We start from the raw sequence: 27,027 nt of genomic DNA on the forward strand, positions 1-27,027 counted from the left end.
GTGGCTGTGCAATATTTTCTGCTACTATATTATTATAATGAATAAAGGGTTCTTCTATCGCTTCAGGTACTTTTTCAACGACAAAAGTTCTAGCTATATTATATTTTATTCAGCAATAAAGAGACTTAGGGTCAGTTCACATTATAACACGACGTGGCGATGCGATGTATTAATTTTTAACGATCGAATTGGTCATTCAAAACTAAACTTTATTCACTGCAAAAGAAGATAAGTACTTATTTATTGAAAGAATAGGGATGATGACAAGGTCAAAGATTAGCGAATTTTGTTAATGAAATAAAGAGATCACGGTAAAAAATAAGCGTTCCCAAAATTTCAGCTTGATAGCATTTGTATTTTTTTTGTTTCGCGCCTTCAAAGTTGGATATTCAAGTCGATTTTTTTTTCAATTAAATTTCTTAATATTAGTATACAATTCGATAACTTATGCAATAAAAAGCAACTTTTGTTATGAAACTACTTTCATAAACGCAATATTTAATATACCTGTCGAACAAATTTTGAAACCTTTATTTTAAATATTTAAAAGTAAATTATATCAGCCAGCGCGAGGCACATTCCGTTCATAATCCTAGTGAAACCCGACGAATTTGACAGATATTGAAACCTGTACGTTTCTTTGCAGTCGAACTACTGGTAGTTATGTCTATTGTGGTTTCGGGTCAGATCTTTTTTATGAGATATTTGAATTGTCATAATATCTTGGTGAATTTTTAAGCTCCCTATCAGAGTCATTTTTTCAACGATGTTTCTATTTTTTAAGTGTCTTTCAATTACCGATAAGAAAAAAAAAATAGTCATCATGCCTATTGTCGCATGCGGTTTTGGTGTTCCTTTGGTTCATTTAAAAATCTATGTATCGCCTTGTCACGTCGCGTTGCAATGTAAACCTAAACCGTATCCGAAAATTATATTTCTCCATCTGCCAAATTCGAAATTTAAAATTATTATTTTTCTACATTATCACTGTTTCCATTTTTCTCCACCTAAAAATCTAATGAACTGTGTTATTATAATTAAAATAACAATAATAAAAGCGGAGTTAAATTTTATTTTCATAAAGTAATACGAATTAAAATCCCACAGATATGTTGTACATAAAAATTATGTTATGAAAAAGTTTTACATTAAAATTCGTTTGCGGTGTAGTCGGCACGTTTTGATATTGTTTATTTTCATGTAAAAAGTTACGTGTTGAAAACTTTTGCATACAATACGACGTGATAACTGCGAAAGTTGCTTGGGTACGAATCATCTGGCCCTAGCAGAACGCTGGCAAAAGATATTATACTATTTTTATTCGACGTTTGATGACATTACGAATACGGAGCTGTCAATAATTCCTGCTAAGGCCTAATTCGTATTGCAAGATGACGAGGCGATGCGATGTATTTTTAAGGGGCGATTCAAATTTGGAACTGGCGGCCAACAGGCCACAGGCAGTAAACAAAAATCGCAACGCCTTGTTGCGTGAATTTGCTCGGAGGCTCTAATAAAAAAAAACTTACTTTAAAGCATTTTTATTTCAATACTTGACACTGGTAGAATGTTGCAAAAAACGATGGTTTGTCTTCAATAAAAAAAATAAGAAACAAGGATATTAACAACACAGTTAACTTACAGAAAGCTGTAGACCGCTCTTTAAAAAACTTAATTGTCTGCCTCTTCCATGTATGTACTTATACGAAATAAATGTATTTATTAAGAATCACATTCACCTTTTCGACCAAAAGTCGGACAACACAAGCAGATCTTTAAGACACAAAAATAAATTATGTGTACCTACACAAAGGCTAGACGTATTCAAAAAAAATGCTTTCTGTATGGGAATTAAAATTTATAACCTTTTACCTGACGTAATAAAAAACAATAACCCAAGAATATTTAAGAAACAATTATTTCAACTATTGATAAAAAAATGCTATTATTCTGTAAATGAATATATTAATGATAAAGAATTAAATAAAATGTAATAAATAAATTCATAAAATGTAATTATTAAAGTTATAAAATTTAATTATTGAATCTATAAAATGTTATTAATGAATTTATAAAATGTTATTTACTGTATCTAATTTATTTCAATCTTACTGTTTTAATTAATTATTGTAATCCAAGCTATTATGTCTTATCTATATTTAAATATTTGCACGCCGTGTATGGCAGAATATGTTTGTGCTTATTTATTATTATTAACATCTTTTTTGTACCATATTCTGGCAAATAAAATATTTGAATTTGAATTTGAATTTAGAATATGTCGATACTTGTCTTAACCTTTAATTCGACGGAATTTTTTTTCGCGATTTTTAATTTTTTTTGTTCATATTCCTTTCCTTTAGTGTCTAAAGACGTACAGAAAAATATAAAAAAAAATCCCTATTTGACAATTTTCGACAAAATGATAGTATAGTATATTATACATTGCCGGGTTCCTACAAAACAACCTTCCAATATATACGTATAGCCCGCTTTGCAACTCTGATTCAGAGCACATTACATTTAATTTTTTTAGAAATAAAAATAAATTTAAAAGAATTAATTGGTTTTAAGGCTAAGTTAGGACAAATAATAGCTGTTTCATTAGCTTGTTTATCAATTTGATCAAGCAGTGACATTAATTGGGGATGAAACATAGGGGTAGTTATAAGTTTCTGCAAAAGATAATTATAAATGTCATTTTTTAGGGTGTTAAATGTCCACATAGAGTAGTAGCTACATTATAGACTTAATTTCAAACGTAATTTTCTACAAATTGGAGGTTTTCTTTATGGATTTTAAAATTAATCAAAATTTGACTACTAAGAGCATTCACAGATAAAAGCTTCTGAAGCTTTGAGTAAAAATATTTATCAACTGGCTGATTTCATAAATCATTTAGAAGCCGCTTTTAAGGCCCTGATCTGTAAAAAAATTTAAATTTCAATAAAATACAGCTATATAACTTACTTATGGCTGGTTGGCAAAAGCGCAGTAATGACAGAAACTTTGAAAGCTCTAACAAAATGTTTCATGACCTATAATGGAGTCATATACCTAGAGAACCACAGGATAAACATTGGAAAAGATAATATTATATAAAAAACTGATTTAGTAGCCATATAAGTACCTACTAAAAGTGTTTTAGTCAAGGTGGTTGGTGAGGGGTTTCATCTAGAAGTAAAGATCAATTAATTAAATTTTACTTGTAAAAAAAGCTCAGTTATCGTGTCCAGCTATACTTTTGGGCCTTTAAAAGGCCTATCATGTATTTTTTGTAAAAAAAAATCATTGACAACTAAAAAGAAATGCCTCAAACTAGCAATTTACCAATTTTTACAAAATTAAGAATATCAGAAAAACTTTTTTTCAGTAAGCTACATCTCACTCAATGAGGAAAATAAAGCTTTGTAAGAGCTTAGAGTGGGTAGAAATGTAAAATTCCTATAATAACCAACATATTTTTCATAGACCAGTACAAAAGTAAGCTAAGACTAATGAGGCCGAACAATTTTTCCATAGATATTATCAAATCTGAGACCAAATGTCGAAATATTAAGTATAATGAAGACCATGGACAAAGTTTAAGTCCAATAAGTCCAACAGCTCCAGCTGCAGCAGTTCACAAAAGGTCCAGGATGATAGTACCGACTTCACCTTTAATTCGACGAAGTGAAACTCGCTATACATAGAATTTTGTAGTGTGATTTCAGAAAGTGGCAATGTATAATCGGCTAAACGTATAGTTTAGGCATAACTATAGGTATGATATGAAAGCAGATTTGTCCAAATTATTATTCAGTCGCATGATTCAGATAGTTGACAGTTAATTACTATTGCTAAAGTGTAACTTAGACCATTTTAAATATCTTAAATAACATTATTTAAAAACGTATCCTGCAAACCATCGTCTTTGGTTTACACTTTTCGATTTTTTATATTATTTTTCTTTGAAACATATAAAATAGTATTTTTTTTATAAAAACTAGAAGAGATTTTTAATAGCACAATACAGAAACCTCATTAAAATATGGAATAATTTTCGAGCTAGAATTTTTTAAAGTAAACGTATAGCCCGCTATTTAGGGTCGAATTAAGGGTTAAACGATTTCTCTCAGCAAATCTTTTCTATCATAAACATATTTGCCCATGGATGTCAATATATCGGCGGGAACCAAGTCTTATTTCCGTTCCGATTACACTGCAGTCGACGTTCAGCAAATATTCTACAGAGCTTATGCCGCGGATTTGCCCGATATTTTCATATGAATTCTATTTATGCATGTAACTATACGGGATGGATTTTGAGATAGTTTAATGTATGAATGTATAGATTAGATTGGTATTATAATGGTTGTTATAACAATTTTCTGTTTGCAGATGGTACAATTTTACTCATATTTTAGGGCAGCTATATGTTTTAATAAATAATAATATAAAAATCACAACACTGTTACAAACTATGAAAAAAGAAATTGAGAAAGTATACATTGTTATAATAATGTTACATTGTTAGGAAGCTTTAAAAAATATTTTAGTATTTTGAAAGTTGTACCTGTTGTTCATAAAATGTGTGTCATTGACAGCAAATACTTTATTTTCGTTTCGGATGCGGTATCGAATATTTTCGTAAATATTATATATAACGAAATCTGTGGCTCAGTTGGTTGGCTGTTGGTAGCTCAAGCCGGGGGTCGCGGATTCGAATCCCGCCGATGGAACAAAAAGTTTTCAAAGTTTTTCATGTGAAGTTTCAAGGTCATGAATGTGTATTAAATTTGTGTATCATATAATAAAATCTTAAATATATGTATGGTATAAAAGTATTATATATATTTCCGTTGTCTGGTTACCTGTAACACAAGTCCTTCAGGTACTTAGCACGGGGCCAGACTGACGTGGTGTGAAGCGTCCATAGATATTATTATATTATTTCAATTGCGGTTACGGATACTGTTAAATGTCAGTTAAACACCGAAAATCATTGTAAATAGTGAAAATTTAATTGTGAGCACGAATGATTGAAAACCAATTCATTTATTCCATTGAAAACGGTAATTGGATTAAATATTAAGAGGAAAAACTGATTGCGTTTACACTATCAACCGTCCTATGGAAATTCAAATAAGTAAACACTTTGAACAGATACCTTCAAAAACTCGATTACATAGATATTTTAAATTTGCATTTTAAAAGACAACTTGCATTCGATAATTTTTTACAAGCTACTTGACAAAAATAAAATATCCTTAATATCGTATCAAGGGTAAGTTCCAAAATTTTACCCAGTGTATTGGCCAGCGCTTATGATGTATGGAACCGACGTCATACTGGTGATTCCATAAAGTTAATATACCTAGCGTAATAGAGAAACAAAGACCTGAGCAAGAGAGATGTCACTATCAGTAACACTGCGTGGTAAAAAGAGACGTGTGAAGTGACAGCAGCACTCTTTTTTTGACGTCCAGTCGGCACGTGCCGCACGTTCACAATTTAATCTCATAGAATTCATGTTCAATCATGCTTGTGTAAGTGTATACGTACACACATTTTTCACACAGATGAAAACCAATTTCGGTTTCGTTTGACAGCTCGAGATTGTTGCTCTATTCCGCTAGGTATATTAACTTTATGGGTGATTCGCAGTTCAGAAATTTATGCTATAATTAGTAGCGCTGCTACTTTCACAGAGAACTCTATAGGTAATAGGTATAGCATATACGGGCCCCGTACACACCCTACAGTATTATCACTTAGTTTTGTTACACCTTGTTTAAATGTACACTATATTCTTCGCTATACGAGTATAATAGTATGAAATATACCGAATATACTAAAGCTGTATTCTTCAATGTATAGAAAACTAATTTTCCGACAAAACTGATATTTCAAGAAAATACGACGGGAAAATTCTGACGAAAGGAGAGATTTAGATTCCAATTTACTTTTTCATACAACACATGAAAATACAAGACTTCATATTATGTAAATGTATATTGTATGTTCTTATTTATCATGCAGTTCCTTATCCTTTAGATACAAAATAAAATCGGATCAATATCTCTGATGGTATACATACTATCAGATACATTGTTCCGATTTTTAGTATTAGCAATATCTAATAGTAAAAGTAGCAGCGCTGAAAGACTTTTACTTCTTTGTTTCTATGAGAAATGCCCTAACGTCATGAATTTGCCCACACAATTAAAAAGTGACTATCACCTGCCTCACTCAAAGACATTTAATGATGATTAAACTTTAATTTAATGAGGAGTTTGACAGATAATGTTTATTTTATGATATAAGGGGGCAAACGAGCAAACGGGTCACCTGATGGAAAGCAACTTCCGTCGCCCATAGACACTCGCAGCATCAGAAGAGCTGCAGGTGCGTTGCCGGCCTTTTAATAGGGAATAGGGAAATATGAGAGGGTAGGGAAGGGAAGGGAATAGGGGAGGGTATGGAAGGGAATAGGGTAGGGGATTGGGCCTCCGGTAAACTCACTCACTCGGCGAAACACAGCGCAAGCGCTGTTTCACGCCGGTTTTCTGTGAGGACGTGGTATTTCTCCGGTCGAGCCGGCCCATTCGTGCCGAAGCATGGCTTCCCACTTATAAACCTGGGTTATTTGCCCCCCCCTGGCCCAGAACTTGGGTATTTTGTCCCCCCCTGGCACAGAACCTGGGTACGCCCATGAATGTATAAAAAGACAAGAGTCTCGGGAAAGGACAGTATAGTTTTATTTATTATTTTATTTTTTTATTAGACTCGCCAACAGCAAATACATTTAAATATACTTGAACTAAAACATGCTCTTATGTGTAAGCCAATTATAGGCGTGTACAGCATTCATTAAGGACAGTAGATATTATTTCTCCCACGTACAAAATAATGTATGGGGCTGATGTCAAAATAAAAATAAAAAAAATAAAATAAAAATAACTTTATTAAACATGTGAAAGGGACAGAACACAGCCAGAGTTAAATAACAATAAAACAAGGAATTCAAGTAAATTGACATGACGCATACAACATTTAACTACCTACTTAAAATTAAACTCGGCTATGGCTGTGCAATGCACACACCGCATGTTTAAAGGGTAATCCACTCAGGCATCGACCGCGGCAAGCCGTGGCGCCTGATCTTCCGTGGCCCCCTGTCAGTCTGTGATCCCACAAACGGCACTCTCTTATAACTTATAAGTATATCTTGTAAACATAACAACAAACACATACATGAAATATAAACACTGGACAAATATTTACAATGGACAGATAAAAGCGGCAATTTTCCCACGGGTTTTAACCCCCTTAACTGTAATCAAATCTACATTTGATTACAGTTAAGGGGGCTACTAACCCAACATTTTCGTTTTATAATTCTTTTGTATACTTGAAAATAAGCCCTGAATTGTTTCATTTTCTAAAATAAGATACTAAGTTATATTTCCGAGAATTCGAGCAAAAACACGATATCTTAAAATTTTCTCGATAGAAAAAAATCACAAAGATGCATCTAATTTTCACGAATTTTTCATTTATTGCCATAACTGTGCATTGAACTAAGTTAATATTTTAACACATTGTATAAAATTATATCATTGAGAAACTGACCTAGCGGATTTTTAAAATGTTGTATATTTATCGAGTTATTGAGAAAAAACTAATTTGGCGATGAATCCGCGTCGTCCTTTTTCACCTGGCATACGAAAGATGGGCGTGAGTGTGAAGAGAGAAGGACGATGCTTGATTTTTTGGGTTAGTCGCCCTCTTAAGTAATTTTAATGTCCGTCTCTGAGTGCGGCAGTTACTTTTGTTACACCCTGTATAGTCCATAGAACAGATTCAACTTTGATGCCTTCACAGACTAAGAGCCACCGCAGACTTACAATTATTTCAAGTTGGCCGACTATCGTACAACTAAATTGCGTTTCACTAGTTAATTGGACAACTTGTTAATTTGTAGGTAATCGGAAAGGAATCGCGGCTTGATTGGTGTCCAACTATTTAGTTGTACAATTTAGTTGGATGCAATGTGCGAGCTCGCATAAGTCGCTATAGCTATTGGTATACTATGAGATTTAGTTTGCCAACTTGAAATTGTAAGTCTGCGTTTACTGAGCCTCCGCAGACTGCAGACTATCGGCCGGTAGTGCGCATGTTACAACGATACCACAGTATAGCAATATGACATATCAATATTGCTATACTGTGACGATACCGAGTCGGCCGATAATTAAGTTTGATAGGCTATACGATTGCCTTCAAACTTAACCGTCGGCAAACTGTCGGTCGATGCTTAATCAGCACGACGATCCAAACTAACCGTCCAACCAACCGTCGGCAAACTGTACGACGATCTTCGACGTGCGCACACGACGCTGATTGTTTGGTCGGCCGACTCGGCACAAATCCGAATAGTGTAAAAATTTCCATTAAAAAATCCGTCGCTATAAATCGGAATCGCGTGAGAACAATCGGCCGATTGTCTAGTCTGCGCACTCACCACTTGTTTAGTTGGCGTAGTATGCGCGCTAAGAGTCAATTCAGACCGCAACGCGACGAGGCGAGGCGAGGCGAGGCGTGGCGCGGCATAAATTTGTATGGATTTGACAGATTTCAATTGCGTGAGACGTCTTGCGAATCTGTCAAATCCATATAAATTTAGAAATGCATCTACGCGTCGCGTTGCGGTCTGAATCAACCCTAACAGCCCAACCCGATCAAACTATCGGCCGACAGAAAGTTTGCAGTCTGCGGGGGCTCTTAAGATTCTAGACTGAAATCAGTTTATTTTTGGATTGCATGTGACCTATGTAGGTCAAGACTCTAGACTCGACAAGTCTAGACCAAATGAGCTATTTCTCAAACGAATGAGGAATTAAGATGTATAGCTATTTAGTTGGCGAGTACAAAACGCTTGCATCCGCTTCTGCTTCCCTGTCCCACCTAGAGGTCACGTAACTCCCTTCATAAATAACGCCAATCTGTTAAAAATGGAAATACGTCGGCACTTTCATCTCGCTACACTAATGTTTGGCATCATTAAATCTCGCCATCCCTCATACCTATACGAAAAACTCGTATTCTCCAAGCGAGATGCTAGAAACCCCGACTTACTCATATTCCCCACTTACACGAAGTCAGCTTTTCGTGGCAGTTTCAGATACTCTGCTACAAAATGCTGGAATAATATCCCACCACCCCTTAAAACTTGCATCACCATTGGAGTTTTCAAACGTAAATTAAAGGAATATCTTTTAAATGAACAAAAAAATTCTGCGTAATTTGAAATAACCTCCCACAGCTTCCTGCCACTAACTTATATTTTTACTTACCAAAATAAGAAAAAAAAATTATCACGATGTAGAAAACTTAAATAACCTAGCATTTAGTGTGTCGCACCTATTCTATATTATAATATTTTATCTATGTTGTTAGTTTGCTAATTATTAATAAATAACCAAAATATTATACCTAAGATGCTGTATACTGTACTTAGATAACTTTTATAATTATGTTAATGTCACCAATGCCTTCAAGAGTTGTTTTATTATAAACTTATATACATACTTATTTTTTAAAGTAGCTTTAAATACAATAATATTTTGTTACATTATGATTAGTAAGGATTTTTATAATTTTTATGTTTTTAAGTAAAAGTAAGGTGTCCATTGAAAATCAGCGTTGCGGATCCGTTCGCAACATTGCTGAATGGGAACCAATTTGGTATTATATAGGATAGTATTAGTAGTTAAGAATTATTTTTGTAAGATGCTAAATACCAAATAAATTTATTTTTCTTTCTTTCTTTCTTTCTATTTCAAGTTTACAATGTTGCCCACTCTCTCTGAATCTTACAGAAACTGAACAATGAACATTTTGCCATTTTTAATGCAAGAGAGCATATTATGTGGTCCCGTGGGGTATATCTGTGAAGAATTTTATCAAAATCGGATCAATTTCAACAATCAAAATATATTTACATAACAAATATAAGGGTCAACTCAGACCGCAACGTGACGCGCAGATATGCATTTCTAAAGTACTGAATTGATAGATCTCAATTGTGTGAGACGTCTTGCAAATCTGTCAAATCCCTACAAATTTAGAAATGCCTACGCGTCGCGTTGCGGTCTGAACTCTGAATTGACCCTATGGAGGCTTTTAAGGCATACGGCATACCTTAATGCTTCGCTTAAAATAATTTTGACACTGTCAATAAGGCTCAATGGGTTATAAATTACTAGCTGCCCAGCAAATGTTGTTTTGCCATAAAATGATTTTCCCTGTTTTCCTGCTTTTCTCTTCAAGTTTTTTCTGATTTTTTTTTCTATAGACCTCACGGAGCCCGAGACCTTTCCAACGAATGCAAAACCGTGGAAATCGGTTCGTGCGTTCTGGAGTTATAGCGTCAGGAAGGAAAACCCGACTTATTTTTATATATTAGATAATGCTAACGCATCCTTGCGTCATGTATCGTTTTTGTGAGATCCTTACTATGAATTTGAAACGTGACACACATATAATTTTTCTCATTATATTCTCCCACTGGATGGAAAATTTAAATATTATAGTGCAAGACAATTTTCCAGTTCAGTGAGCTGTTTGTTTTATGAAAGCGTAAAGACCAATGTAGCAAAAACTAATCTCCTTAGGGTCGTTTCACATTGCAACGTGACGAGGCGTTGCGATGCATTTTTAAATGATCCACTTTGAACTGAACTTTAGTTAATTTGACTTCTGTTTCCATGAAAAATGCCTTAACAGCATAATTAATCCCATTAAAAAGTAACTCTTTCAGTGCTGCTACTTTCACAGTGAACTCTATACAAACACCCCCTAAAGTAGGCATGGCGTCAGGGCCCCCGTAAGGTCTACTGGCGCCTGTGTGCAAAAAAAGGATTTTGGCGCCTCTTTAGGCAAATTTTTTGGGTCCTTGGTTTTGGCGCCCCTAAAGATGACGATTTGGCGCCCTTAGAGGATGGCGCCCGTGTGCATTGCACACATTGCACATAAGCGGTGGTAGCGGGGGCCCTGCATGGCGTACCATAAGTACCATGTTATAGATCCACCTCTGCATAGTGAGCACCAAATTAGGCTCAAATACCCATTCAATCACAAAAAAAAAAAAAACAATTGAACGGCACGTTTATGACTTCTTCAGAAAAAGGGCGCGAAAAGGTTCACCATCCCTGTTCTTAAGAGCCCATATGACCCTAACTTGACTACATACTTTAACCTAGATCTCAAAATCTGTAAGGTCTAGAAAACTGATTTTTTGACACAAGTAACTTCAGTTCATAAAGATTAAATGCTCAAGACGAAAACACGATTACTCAAAAAATGCTCGATAGTTTCTTTTTTACAAAAAACCTTGTTTTAGACACATTTTTGACAAGTTTGCTGTCTTTTCTTTAATATTTTTTAATATCTAAAAAGGTATTGATAAAACCTAAATTTGCTCAAAACACTTTTTTCATAATCATTATAGTTCGTCTTTTATTCAAGTAAAACTAACTCGGCGATGATTCCGCGCCGTCCTTTTTCACCTGGCATATGAAAGACGGGCGTGAGTGTGAAGAGAGAAGGACGATGATGGATTTTTAGAGTCAGGTGAGCTCTTAAGTATTATGACTTCCAGTTACTCTGTAAAATAACACCTGAGAGATTTTGAGTGACTTTCCTTGCTGATGACGATGGAAGATATCATAATCTCGGAATTACTTTTAAAAGAAATAAAATGCGAAGTTGCCCAAGTACATTCGGAGTTTTTTACCTGGAGTTCATACGAAAATGAACCTTACACAAACGACATAAATGCGGCGCCGAAAGCAAAATAACTGCGAACTGTAAATAAGGGCATTAGGAACACGCATTTTGTGAAAAGTTCTCAAGTATTTATTTATTCAGAAGTTTTTCAATATCCATGAGATCGAGTACGTTCCGAGTTGGGTATTCTCGAATTACAATTATGGTGTTTTTGGCCTAAAGGCAAAATAAAAATTAAATAAAAATGCAAAATAAATTTTATTTTGCTGGCTCTAAACCAAAAAAGTCCTTCTTAAGGCACCATTCCATCGATGCGGCAAGCGACCGACAAAAATCAAATAAAATGCTAATAATAATTGCCTGCCTGACTGCAACGTGACGAGCCGTGAGCTATGTATTTCTAAAACTGGAAACAAATTATCCGACACGTCCATACGTCGCGGCTGATGGCGTCCATCAGCTGCGACTTATTTCTATCTGATTATGCGGCTTGTTTCTATCTGATTAATACAAAATACAATAAACTGTGCACATTGTCTGTCATAAATCGCGGACCTTGAGCGTACGGACGTCCGAACAGGATCTGGCTGGCTGGACGGTATGAACAGGGCGCAGGGACGCGTCCGTGGACGTTTTGGGTTCGCTAATTCTTTCTGAAATGACTGGCCAGAGTCCAGACGTACGTAGACTCGTCGTCCTACAAACGTGCATATTGTTAAGCCACGTCACGTCAGCCGCGGCTTACGGACGCGTCCAATAATTTGTTTCCAGCTTAAATTTTGTATTATGGAATTGACAGATGTAACTTTCATGACGTCTCACGCAATAGTCTGTCAAATACATACAAAAGAAATCCATTTCCGCGTCGCGTTGCGGTCTGAATTTACCCTTTGTGGAATTTGATTTCAATTTTTGTCGATCGCGGTCGCTTGCCACAAGGATTAGCAGCAAAAACATTGCAACGTCGCGTCGAAAGGTGTTTGTAAATTGTAATGCTACAATCGACTTCCATTAAAGTATATTGTCGTTCTATATTCTGCAGTTTGAATTACTTAATTGATAGTTTTAATATAATCAAAGTTCGACAGAAATACAATTTCACAGAAGTTAAGGCGTTGTCTTGGCGTAGTGCCTATAAAAAATATGTTTTATTTCTGAGTAAATTTGAATCAATTTTTTTCAGAATGTCTACCTGATGCCTACCACCGATTAAGAAACCGGCGTAAGAAACTCGCTCGGGTCCCACTTTTTACCAAAAAAGTGAGAGAAAAATTGTTCTTTTTAATTCTTATAATTGTTCTTTTTGTTCTTTTTAAATCTATAATTTTACTAGTTTGTTCCCAAACTAGTAAAATTATAGACAAATAGCACAAGCCTTCAAATCCACTTCAGTTCGCAATAAAAAAAATCAATTCATAAGTGCAATTCGAAATTTAAAACTCAAATGTCGAATTTATATACAGCATTCGCCTTTCAAAGGCTGTGTAATCTACTAATGGAATCGTCTACGTGTAAATGAAATACCTTTGAGTACGGCCGTTTTATTTTACGTCCGACAGGACCTTATGCTCGGTACATAAGGTTCATTTTCGGGCAAAATAATTCGCACTGTAGATGTTTCCCGCCAGAAAATCATAGACAAAACGCATTTTTACTTTTCAGCTACATGTGTTTGAGTTAAATACTTTTGAGACCAACATAAAAACTTCCCAGTGTGTGAATATGAATTTTACACGTGGTAGAGCCATTCTGCAGCTCGACCGGAGAAATACCATGTTCTCACAGAAAACCGGCGTAAAACAGCGCTTGCGCTGTGTTTCGTCGAGTGTGTGAGTTTACCGGAGGCCCAATGCCCTACCCTATTCCCTTTCCTTCCCTTCCCTTCCCTTCCCTACTCTCCCCTATTACCCTATTCCCTATTAAAAGGCCGGCGACGCACCTGCAGCTCTTCTGATGCTGCGAGTGTCCATGGGCGACGGAAGTTGCTTTCCACCAGGTGACCCGTTTGCTCGCCCCTTATTTCATAAAAAAATATTATATATATCATTTTATTAAAATATACATTAGAAACATATTGTAGTCCGCATTTTTAGCCTCGCAACACGGATTCTTGTTATTGTCGTAATTAGATTCATTGACTTGTGTTGCTGCAACGCCCAGTTACATCAACTTATGTTGCTACAAAGCTTAGCGTAGCGGCATCAACTCATGTTTCTTACTAGCAGAGTGCACTTACTTTGCTGCAACACCTAGCGTTATCAACTCAATAACATTTTTACAACAGCACATAGCTACAAAGACATGTTGCTGCAACACCCAGCTGCAAAATTATTATGTATCAACAATTAACTACAAACTTATATCATGGCAGCAACACAAAGCTATTTAACTACAACACAATCCAAAAAAATCATATTTCAGCAACGGTAAAAATGACCTTGTAGCTAATGTGTTGTTGCAGCAATACACAACTACAAACTAATGTTGCAGTAACACCTAACTTGGCGCAACTCACCAATGACGACGAGCACGTCTATCAGCGCCAGCACGGCCAGGCTGGCGATGCTAACGGGGTCCTCCCAGCGGACGCCCTCGAGTAGCGCCGCGCACGCGCTCTCATTTATCGTCCGCATGTTGCGCGCAACGCACGTGCCGCGCGCATCGCCCCGCGCCTATGTTGCGCATCTCCGCATGATTTTGGGACGGGCCTGGAACGAAAGACATAAGTATCTTAATTAATATGTAAGGTACCTTTTTAAGCAATTACATAGTTTTCATCACGGGCTTTGAACGCGGCGAGCGAATCAAGAAATTCCGTAACGATAAAAACCTAACATCCCCCACTCAGGACCGGTGCAGTTGTAATAAATAGTAATATCCACTTAATCCTAATAGCTTTTTCGATTTGTTTGCTTTAAGAAGAGCTTACTGTAACTTCTGAGAAGTATTTCGATGGTACTCTCATAAATATTAATATTTTTCACGTTAAGCATAGAAAGTTCTTTGGCATACGTAATCTTATTTCCAATATATTTCAAAGTTAACGAATAGTCTGTAGGTTTAAGGGTCAGGTCACACTAGAGCGTGACGAGACGAGAGACACTTGTTAGTGCGTAAAAATTCAATTCAAAGTTTGTTCCAAGAATCAAGATCATTTATTCACAGATATGTAGGCAAAAGGGTAACAAAGGTTATAATAGTATATCCTACCATAACAATGGTGTGTGAATGTCATTATTGTATACAGAAAAAATTAAAATAACATGAAGCGCAACTAGAATTTCATAATCATAAATTTAACAATCTTCATAAATTAACTAGATATTTTCATTAAGTACATTGTATACAAAATTGTTTATACATAGAACGTGTGACGTACTATGACATTTAAATTTTCGAGGCCGATCACCAAGAATATGTCACTACGATTATATACTATGTGTAATGTGTGTAGTCAAGAAGTATGGTTTATGTGACGGATTGACGTATATATCTAATGTCGGTCCTGCGCCTGATCTCTCGCCAGTCGTGTCGGTCGTCCGTCCTCTTAGGTTACGAGAGTAAAAGAAAGGAATTAGTGCAAGAACAAAAACACTCTCTCTGCTTTTACTCTCCACCAGCGCCCGTGGCATGGCTATAACAGTAGAAATACGAAAGTCATAAAAATTCAAATAAAATCCTACGTTATGACGTAGACTATAGTCTATGTCATAAAGTGGCATTTTAATTGAATTTTTGTCGTTTGCGGCTAGCTGCGGTAAAGATCGGAACGGCACCTTCAGTTTATCTCCGCTGTTTGTCTATACTTCCGTATTTCTACTGTAGCCATGCTACGAGTGCTGGTATGTGCGCAGTACACACATGTACTGCACAAAATCACTCGTAAGGGTCAATTCAGACAGCAACGCGACGCGTAGATGTATTTCTAAAATATGGATTTGACAGATTCGCAAGACGTCTCACGCAAATTGAAATCTGTCAAATCATTACTTTAGAAATGCATCTACGCATCGCGTTGCGGTCTGAATTGACCCTTACTGGCAGGGTTTCTAAGAAACCAGTTACAGTCACCGAAACCGCATGTATGTTTTATGTATTTAAGTAAGTCAGCGCTAACTCGCTTCGTTTGTGTAAACCAAGTGACGGGAATGATTCATTTTACACATATTGGATTGACTGGAATATATTATGAAACTGCCGTAGCATAGACGGTGGATGGAGCGATGTTTTCTTGCTATGGACGGTTCACACTTTTTTTACGCAGCGGGATTTTTCGTGTATAAAAGGCGTTGGTTGTTATTGGTATGACACGTAAATAATATAATAATTGTTTCATAAGTTCATAATTTTATTTATAAGTCATACTTGGGCCCGACGGACTTTTCCCGTAAGGGTCGATTCAGACCGCAACGCGACGTGTAGATGCATTTCTTTTGTATGAATTTAACAGATTTGTAAGACGTCTCACGCAATTGAAATCTGTCGGTTCAGTACAAATTTAGAAATGCATCTCCACGTCGCGTTGCAGTCTGGATTGACCCTAACGTAACTAAAGTTCTAAATACACAAAACTTAAATATACGGCATATACTGAAGTAGAAGGCACTAATGACTGAATTTTAGTACTTCAAAATAGCACTAAAACCTCTGATAAGAGGCTGTAAGACCGCACTTATGATCCATTTTAACCTTATATGATACCCCGTGGTATTAAAAACCAATAAGTTTCAGACATTCTTAGGTTATGCAGCTCAATAAGACGTGTTCAAAGTTTCAAAGTTTAAGAACGCTGTTCTATCTCCCAGAATGGTGTTGTGGGTTGTTAACGTTTTCCCCATTGTTCACTTACCACCAGGTCATTCTTCAGCTCGTTTTCTATTTCACAAGGACTTTTAATACAAAATCTCAGGTTCAAAAATAAATCGGCGAATTACTTAACATTTTAATTCTGGGGATCAAAAGCGGTTATAACGGCGACCCCTGAGGGACCCCTGTGATTTTGTGTAATTATGTTTTTTGTTCAAGCGAGGTTCTACGTGTTCACACATTTTGACCCCTTTTTTACCTTTTTTGCTCGTATATTAGCCTTTGCGAGGCTTTGCGTGGTTTTTCACCCGAAAATATTCTTCATCGCGGTAAAAACAAAGTGGCCAAGTGCGAGTTGGACTCGCCCATGAAGGGTTCCGCAACAGTAATAAGGTTTATTTTAATGAAATTAAAAGGTTTTTGATTTATTTTTATATTTCAGTTGATTTAATGAAAATTAATTTAACACTGCAGTACACGCGTGGACTACCGTGGTAGACCAGGGTCACTTGTTCAGCGATATTTTTTCAGTAAAGCTTGCTAGAAACTTGCCATTCCAGGTAATCCTCGTTTGATAAATTTGACAAAACCTCAGTACCTCCTGTAACCTGATAGTCAATGGAAATTATAGATATTTAGCATCAAAAACGCTGGACTACCATAGTAGTCCGCGCGAGTATTGGTGTACTAAATTCAACCATGTATGTGTTTTTCAATTATTGATTTATAACGTTTTTATTGATTATGATTGTATATTTTATGCATTCATACTAAAACCTATTTATGATAATTCGATTACAAACACTAAAATTTAATTTTTTAATAAGATATTAAGACCTGTACAGATTGACGTCGTAGTTCTATGTTATGACTAACCAGAAACATAGGAAATCTCACCAAATTGCATAAATAAAATAAAAAGTTTATTAAAAAATGACATATTTAACTAGTGTTAAGTATTTAATTAATCAATAAATAAACTATTTTGTAGTTTTCACAATGAAAACTTAGCGCCATCAGTGCCGTTTGTCTAATTTCCTCGTCAGGCTTTTGATGTGAATTTTGAAATGGAAAATTGTGATCTAAGTTGGCTGCGGTAACTAAATAAGCGATCAAGAGTAATACAAGTGACAAATATTGATCAGTTTTGTAAACCCCAGTCTAGGAGTCACACTTGTATGAAAATGAGCTAATCCGGTGAGTTCTGAAGTTTAGGGTCGTTTATTCTTAGAAAAAAATAATCAAAATATAAAAATAATTGAGTTTATAAATAGAAGAAATAACTTATAAGTATTTTATGTAGTAAAGTTTAGGATTTTTAAGAATCCAACACGATTTAGCCCCACTGATAAGACGTATGGGGCAATGTCAACGCAGCATGTTAGCCCAAATTTGATCGCAAAGAAAGTGGTCATAGATTTGTCATTTCTGGTTTTATTCTGACCTGTAAGTAGGATCGAATCTTGAATAACATAAAAACAAAAGTCTAACTTATTTTAGTTTCACGTGAGAAATACACACGTTTGATTTCATCACTACGATTTTTGACACATTTTCATAGAAATTCACAAATTTGTTGATTTTTCAGTAATTAAATAATTAATTAAATAGTTCTTGATTATAAAAGTCAGTTAATTCATTATATTTTTTATTTTATTTGTCATTTTGAATAAATAATAATTATTATGGAAACAATTAAGATTTTTAGATGGCCTACCATGGTAGGCCACGCGAGTACTCGTGTAAAAAAAAGGGGCGCGTGTACTGCAGTGTTAAGGTTTACCATTTATGACGTATAAAAAAAACTACTTGCTAGATCTCGTTCAAACCAATTTTCGTTGGTAGTTTTTATAGTAATGTACATCATGTATTATTTTTAGGACTTATCATGCCCCTACTTTAGAAGTTAGAGGGGGGGGGGGGGGGGACACAAATTTTTCCACTTTGGAAGAGTCTCTCTCGCAAACTATTCAGGTTACAAAAACATTATAGAAGAAACTTCAATATGATTTTTAAAGACCTATCCATAGATACCCTACACGCATAGGTTAGATTAATTTTTTTTTAAATTGGTTTAAGGTTTACCAATTATGACGTATAAAAAAACTACTTGCTAGATATCGTTCAAACCAATTTTCGTTGGTACTTTTTATAGTAATGTATATCATATATTATATTTAGACTTATCATGCCCCTACTTTAGAAGTTAGAGGGGGGGGACACACATTTTACCACTTTGGAAGAGTCTCTCTCGCAAACTATTTAGGTTAGAAAAAAATGACATGAGAAACCTCAATATGATTTTTGAAGACCTATCCATACCTATACCCCACACGTATAGGTTAGATGAAAAATTTTTTTTTGTTTTAGTTGTACCTATGGGGACCCCTAACATTTTTAATAATTTTTCCATTTTTGTATCAAAATCTCAAATCAAAATTTTCAATAGTATAGCTCTTATAGTTTCGGAGGAAAGTGGCTGTGACATACGGACGGACAGACAGACAGACATGACGAATCTATAAGGGTTCCGTTTTTTGCCATTTGGCTACGAAACCCTAAAAACTAGCTAAGGGTCATGTGACACCGAGATGCGAATCTGCGCTACGTTGTTAATTCGATCTTTATTCAGTAAATTAAAACATAATATTCATTGGAAAAGTAGAACGAAATCAAACACTTGTTGAAAGATTATTGAAACGAAGTTCCTTATCGCGCGTTGCGAAAGGGGGCTTGACGGAATAAATTAAGACCAAAAGGTTGTAACCACACTTTTTGCCACAGATATAGATCAAGATAGATACCGCATGTGTATGTACTTCGCGGTACATGCGGTATCTATCTTGATTTTAGTCTGTGCTTTTTGCTATAGTTGTAAGCGCGTGTTTCTCTCTCTCTCTCTCTCTTTTTTTTGAGTCAATACAGGTTTTTTGTACATAAGAAATAACTTCGTTCCATCCGGGTGTCCCTTGATACATCTCAAGTTTTTATATATCATGGTGGTATGTTTATCAGTCTGTCTGTAACCTCTTCACGCCTAAACCGCTGAACCGATTTTGATGGATATTGACATTTAAGATGCTTAGTATTCGAATGAAAAACATAGGATAGTTTCTGTTCCGGTAAAAGAAACGTTGCAGCAAAAGGCTTCATTGTTATAATAACTTACAACAAAAAAATAAACATGAAAGCGATCTTATTTTTTTTTGGCACACTTTAAAAGTAACAAAGCCTGGCAACATTTTGAATTGACATCTTAAGCCTATCATACACGTGCTCTTATTGTTTCAAATACCAAGCAAATGCCATGGAAAGGTCAGCCTGAAAAGCCTTTGAGAATTCACTCAACTCAAAAGTCATAAATAATAATATAAGCCTCTATGGGACTGAGCATAGGAAAATACATTTTATCCAAAAAAGTGCTATTGGGCTGAAAAGTCAAAAGATTCATGTATCTAACCTAAAGTTATGTTATATTGACGGTTCGCTCATTTAAATTTTTACCAAATGGCCTGTTAACACTTAACACTCCAAATAAATTCTGCCGCGCACTGTAAAACTCTGGAACGAACTGTCACCAGCAGTATTTCCGGACCTATACGACCTGCAAACCTTCAAGAAGAGAGCGTATTCCCTCTTAAAAGGCCGGCAACGCACCTGCAGCTCTTTTGATGTTGCGAGTGTCCATGGGCGACGGTAGTTATTTTCCATCAGCTGTGAGTTGTGACCCGTATGCTCGTTTGCCCCCTTATTTCATAAAAAAAATGCGTACTTTAAAATGTACGTACGTGCATCTGTTTGGAGGAAAGCCGGCTATGATTATATTGCATCGCTTTGGGAAGTTGTCTATGCGGTCGCTTCAATGCATCATTAATGCTACTGTCATTTTAACGTACTGCTTTGCATCCATACCCTCGGGTACTCGTTGAAATTTCATCCAAGTGCCACAAGATCCTTGTAAGTCTGCGTTGATGACATGGCGATACAAACTTGAACATTATTTAATACTAGATGACGCCCGCAACTCCGTTGTGGCAAAATTCGTTTATCGCGTGGAAACCGTTCATTTTTCCGGGATAAAAGTATCCTATGTCCTTTCTCGGGTCTCGAAGTATCTCTATGCCAAATTTTAGCAAAATCGGTTGAGCGGTTGGAGCGTGAAGAGGTAACAGACAGACAGACAGACAGACACATTTTCGCATTTATAATATTAGTATGGAAGTATGGATGTAGTACAATAAGGTAAATAATAGTTTATCCAAATTTTGATTTAGCATTATTTGCAAACGTGTATGTTGCTTTGTAGGGAATAAAGCCTAATTTTGAATAGCTAAAATGTAGTTGCAGTTGTGAATTAACTGGATTTATCTGGAATTATCTAATACTAGTTGGTTTTAGTGCTCAGCGTTCGCCGAACACCGTTATGAGCTTATTTCATTTGAGTTCGCTTTGGATTGTGGTAGGAAAGTTTAGCAAAGGAATGTTTAGGTGTTTATTACAAAATTTTATCCTTTAAAAATTGTCAGTTGTTGTATTATATTATTAGTTTTAAGTAGCCTATGTGTCAATCAAGATTTTTGGGTCTTATGTTACTACAAGGCTTTCATTTATCTTTTTGATAATTTTAGTACGAGATCCTAATATAAAACATATACCAACTTTCGTCAAAATTCTAAATCTAAGTTGACGAGGCGACAAAATTCATAAGTCACCTTTTCAAACCTTTACTCATCTATTATATACAGGGTGTAACAAAAATAAGTGATAATACTTTAGGGTGTATACGTGTTTCTTATACAGAGTTTACTGTGAAAGTAGCAACGCTGAAAGACAAAAAAAAACACTTTTGTATGGGGAAACTCGTGGCTCGCTCGGTCCCTTGCCGCTAAAGTGAAAAAAAAATGTCTTTCAGCGCTGCTACTTTCACAGTGAACTCTCTACATGGAACACGTATACACCCTAAAGTATTCCCACTTAGTTTTGGCATCATATCGCCATATCTCGTCGCAATACAAAGTGAAGGGTCACTTTGTATTGCGACGAGATATGAAATTGTGCTATTGAGTCGATTCAACCGTCGCTCCTAAATTAGCAATCAAAACTGCCTATCGCTCATAATTTGGCTCAATCCCCGGTTTGCTCACGTAATTGCTCTGAACTTTTGTATTCGATCAATGGGTTAGAAACCAGGCGTTGGGTATTATTTCTACAAACTATAGCCTATTCGCGCTTGAAGTCATTAGCTTAATCACGAAAGCAGAGTCCGGGTGCCATCGCAGTTCTCATACAAACGTAATACCAAGATAATTTCCCATACGAGGATATTCATTTACCATATACCATAATATACCATATATACCATGATACCAAAAATAATATAAATGCGAAAGTGTGTCTGTTTGTCTGTCTATCTGGTACCTCTTCACGCCCAAACCGCTGGACCGATTTTGCTGAAATTTGGCATGGAGATACTTTGAGTCCCGGGAAAGGACATAGGATACTTTTTATTCCGAAAAAATGTACGGTTCCCGCGCGATAAACGAGTATTGGCGCAACGGAGTCGCGGGCGTCATCTAGTTTACCATATTTGAGTTATTATTCAGCTTAAGATAGTAATTACCTAGGTTCCTGTACAAAGATACACTGCAAAATATTTATATACCAAAAATATGAACGATTGCAATATTTACATACTAAATTGTAATCGTTCATATTTTTTGGTACTTATGTAAATATTTTGCAGTGAATTTATGTATTTTGTATTGTATGTAAAAATTTATGACGCTGGGGCGCTTGCCCATACAAATCACAAAAAAATTGCTCTTTCAGTGCTGCTACTTTCACCCTGAACTCTATTTGAAGGACATACACCCTAAGGCCTAAAGTATTATTACATCCTGTATAAAACCTACTGTGTTGATATAATGTGATGATTCACTGAGCAAAGACCTCGTAAACGTACGAATCCGCTTGAAATTAAACGTCGGTCGAGATAAGATTTAACGTCAATTTAACGTCAATTATATCGTCATAATGAGCAATTAAAACGCCATTTGTCTGAATTGGGGCGATAAATTATTTTAATGACTTTATCAAGGGGCTAAAATTATATCTAGCCGTTTGATTGTTGAAGGTCTTTCGTTGTGCCACGTTGGACGATGTACCGATGCTATTTTTATTATGAAATAAGGGGGCAAACGAGCAAACAGGTCACCTGATGGAAAGCAACATCCGATCCATGGACACTCGCAGCATCAGAAGAGCTGCAGGTGCGTTGCCGGCCTTTTAAAAGGGAATAGAGTTATAGGGGAGGGTAAGGATGGGATGGGAAGGGAATAGGGGAGGGTAGGGAAGGGAATAGGGTAGGGGATTCATGGGCCTCCGGTAAACTCACTCACTCGACGAAACACAGCGCAAGCGCTGTTTCACGCCAGTTTTCTGTGAGAACATGGTATTTCTCCGGTCGAGCCGGCCCATTCGTTCCGAAGCATGGCTCTCCCACGTCTAGGATGGTCTACTAATGGTTATGAAGGGCATATTATTTGGGAATTGGGTATGATTGCCCACGATTGCCGTTCTTGGTATAATTACAGTTCGTATTTATTATGGCTAATGTGAAGGGTCTTAACGAAAGTTTATTTTTGTGGCACCATACTTATCATGGATATACGTCGATTATTCATGCTATAGACACAAGCATCCTTCGTGGCCCAGGAAAAAGCTTTGGGGTGAAGCCACACTGTTAGTGAGACGTCAAGTCAATACGTTAGATTGACGTGGAAAAAACGCAGCTGTTGTAGATCGGAGTGTGTCTGACTGATTGGTCGATCTTATAGCCGCACAGCCACTGGTGTAATAATATTTCAGTATAGCTATGTCCACACGGTGCACTTTCATCTTTAATTTTCGTCATCAACTTTCATATTGGCGCATTCAATAATTGAATGTGTCAAGGAACGCAACGCCAATATTGTCATTTTTGAAGTTTTGGATACGGTCAGAGGGCATGCGTCGCGGGCATGCCTCACGTTTGCTGTTGACTGCGCTATAACGCATGCCCTTGACGTACAGAAAAAGGCACAGTGTGGACAAAGCTTATGCGCGTGATTCGTCAACGCAAACGTAAATATGTCATTCTATGCGTTATTTTATTGGTACTTATTTTTGATCTTAACCTCAAACAACGAAGAGAGTAGTGAGATAATAGCATTTCATATTTATTTGAAGCAACTTCTTTCTGCGTAGTTTTTAAAACTAAAACGCGTCGTGACCCGTGGCGTCTTATTGCGAATTTCAGCGAACTGACTAATACAGGATTCGATTCTAATTAGTTTTTCCCACCCCGAAGCCTCAGGAAACTTTCTATAAGCCGGAGATAAACCGAACTTGTTTAATACCAACGGAACTTAGAACTACCCTTCGTCCTTCCAGATCACGATAGATTAGTTAGAACATAGAATAAATTGTAACTTTGCATGTTTATGTCGTATGAATATTGAATATATTAATTATAAAATTTAATACGTCTTTAAATAACCTAATCAATAAAAAAAAACGACTGATACCTAATTAATATAATATTATGAATATTTTTGAAGTGCTGCCATGTCTTTAAAGATTTGCCATAGCTTCGTAAAAGAGCAATTATTATTGTAGTAAATTGAAAAACAATAAAAGCTCTACGAAGCTGTAGCAGCGCTACGAAGCTGTAGCAGCGCTACGAATCTGTAGCAGTGCTACGATTTTGTAGCAGCGCTACGAATCTGTAGCAGCGTTACGAATCTGTAGCAGCGCTACGAAACTGTAGCAGCGCTACGAATCTGTAGCAGTGCTACGATTCTGTAGCAGCGCTACGAATCTGTAGCAGCGTTGCGAATCTGTAGCAGCGCTACGAAGCTGTAGCAGCACTACGAAGCTGTAGCAGCGCTACGAATCTGTAGCAGTGTTACGATTCTGTAGCAGCGCTACGAATCTGTAGCAGCGTTACGAATCTGTAGCAGCGCTACGAAGTTGTTTAGTATGGAGAAAAGTAGTAACTGTTTTTTCCATTTAGTTACTGATTAAAAATCGAGTCTTTTAGGGTATTTTTTTCTTTAATACATTTATTCGTTTAAAATATTTGCAAATAATGTCTAAGCGGTACATAATGTAAATACATAGAATTCTACAACCCCTTTTAAATAGCAATAAAAGATAAAAGTTTATTCCTCCACAGCTAGCCGAAAACACCTCCGTATCGCACAGTCAGCGAGAACTTTTGTGTTAAATCGAAATGCACTTTGTTCGTACTTTGTGAAATCGACCGTGCGCTCGACAAATGAATTCGAGGTGATACAAGCCTTTTACTTATTTATTCTTTGACTTGTGATGGTGGCTTTTCTATTTTTGCCGCAAACGACTGCGAATGCTCAGATAAAATGACATTTTATGACATTGAATAGCATAAAATATAGATTTCAAAGGCGTTGCGGTCTGAAATGGGTCGCAAGACTAATGTTGATAGAACATGAAACCTATATATCCTTAATCATAAAAGGCATTTTATTTGATTTTTTTTCGGTCGCGGTCGCTTGCTGCGAGGATCGGAAAGCTACCTTAAAGCTAAGTTGCGCGAGAGTTAAGGTATGGGTTGGCAGCGGACGACATGAAGCAACCGCAGACGACGTGTCGTCGCGACACTACTAGTTTGTTTGTATTTCTATAAAATACTCTGCGCAGCTAGCGACACGAAGCTAGCGACACATTCATAGAAATACATAGAAATGACGTGTCGCAACGACATGTCGTCTGCTGCAACTTCATGTAGCCGGCTTTCAACTTGTACCTTTACAGTTAAACTTGTGTTAAAATGCCATGCCTCTTCTGTCATAAACACGATAAACACTAAACAGTATGACATAATATAATATTTATCTTAAGTTTTATACGTGGGAGAGCCATGCTTCGGCATGAATGGGCCGGCTCGACCGGAGAAATACCACGTTCTCACAGAAAACCGGCGTGAAACAGCGCTTGCGCTGTGTTTCGCCGAGTAAGTGAGTTTACCGGAGGCCCAATCCCCTAAACTATTCCCATCACTACCCTCAACTATCCCCTTCCCTTCCCTTCCCATCCCTACCCTCCCCTATTACCCTATTCCCTCTTAAAAGGCCGGCAATGCACCTGCAGCTCTTCTGATGCTGGGAGTGTCCATGGGCGATGAAAGTCACTTTCCATCATGTGACCCGTTTGCTCGTTTGCCCCCTTATTTCATAAAAAAAAAGTTTATCAATTGACTGATTAATAAGATTACATAAATCTTAAACGCGAAATAAAACCCAGCTTACTAGCCAGTGCCCAAAGTGTCATATTGTATCCGACACCATTTTATTGGTGTGTCATTACTGAGACAAGTGTGACGTATTATAATGTCAACTCAACAAAGTCATATACGTCAAAGTACTGTCGTTTATTTCGGAACAAATCAACGTTGATTTACGACGTCTAAACACTAACCAGTATACGGTATTTGTATCGGAACCTACCCCGTATCAACTTACAGCTGTCATTAGTATTATTGGACTTCAGTCTCTATTTGTTCAGCGGTATTGTACACTGCGCTATATTTGTTATGCAGATCATTAGGGGCGCTAATTGCTTGTAACTACACCTAGGTGTTAGTGTATTAATCATGCCTAGATATCATTTGTCTGCGAGATGTAATGATCCGAGGTTTCACCCAAATATCATTAAGCAATTATAGACATATCGGACATAGTACTAATGATATTCCTGAGTATTTAGACAACTTGCATTCGATAATTTTGACAGGGAAGATATGAGTTAGTGCCTTGACATAACGCGTCGCTATAATATTAAAATATGGTGTTTGCGATTCTTCATATCAAATAACTTTCGGGGTAAAATACCATCTTATAGAAGAGTAACTGAGGGAAAAAGTGGTTCCATAAAATGGCATACAAAATGTACACCTACGTTGGTTGTTTTCTACGCATCAGGCATTTTTTTAAATGGAATATGCAAACGAGCAAACGGGTCACCTGATGGAAAGTAACTACCGTCGACCATGGACACTCGCAACATCAGAAGAGCTGCAGGTGCGTTGCCCGGCCGGTCATACAATTTTATTTTTTTAATAAAATCAGAAGGTAAAAGAGCTAACGGGTCACCTCATGGAAAGCAACTATCTTCGCCCATGTAATACAAACAATAAAAAATAAAAAAAAGATTCGCAACATCAGAAGAGTTGACTTTTAAGAAGTAATATACTCTCTCTTCTTGAATGTTTGTAGTTGGTTTGTAGGTCGTATTTATAGTCTGGAAATACTGCTGGTGACAGTTCTTTCCGGAGTTTGGCCGTGCGTGGCAGAAAGTTACGCGAATAACGCACTGAGGAAGGCTGTCACTCATCATTTCATTGCCCTAGCTATGTTTTTATGACACAGATAT

At 36.5% G+C, this 27,027-nt stretch overlaps 1 protein-coding gene across 1 annotated transcript in view; it reads right to left on the reverse strand.

The window, feature by feature from the left end:
- Positions 1–27,027, reverse strand: part of LOC121737684 (octopamine receptor Oamb) — a 168,585-nt gene that overhangs the window by 43,128 nt on the left and 98,430 nt on the right. The window contains exon 3 of the mRNA XM_042129353.1: positions 14,288–14,480. Coding sequence (XP_041985287.1) covers positions 14,288–14,405 — 118 coding nt within the window. The 5' untranslated portion in view covers positions 14,406–14,480. The remainder of the gene's footprint in view (positions 1–14,287; positions 14,481–27,027) is intronic.

The sequence above is a fragment of the Aricia agestis genome, chromosome 21 (assembly GCF_905147365.1).
Source record: "Aricia agestis chromosome 21, ilAriAges1.1, whole genome shotgun sequence".
Taxonomy (NCBI): Eukaryota; Metazoa; Arthropoda; class Insecta; order Lepidoptera; family Lycaenidae; genus Aricia; species Aricia agestis.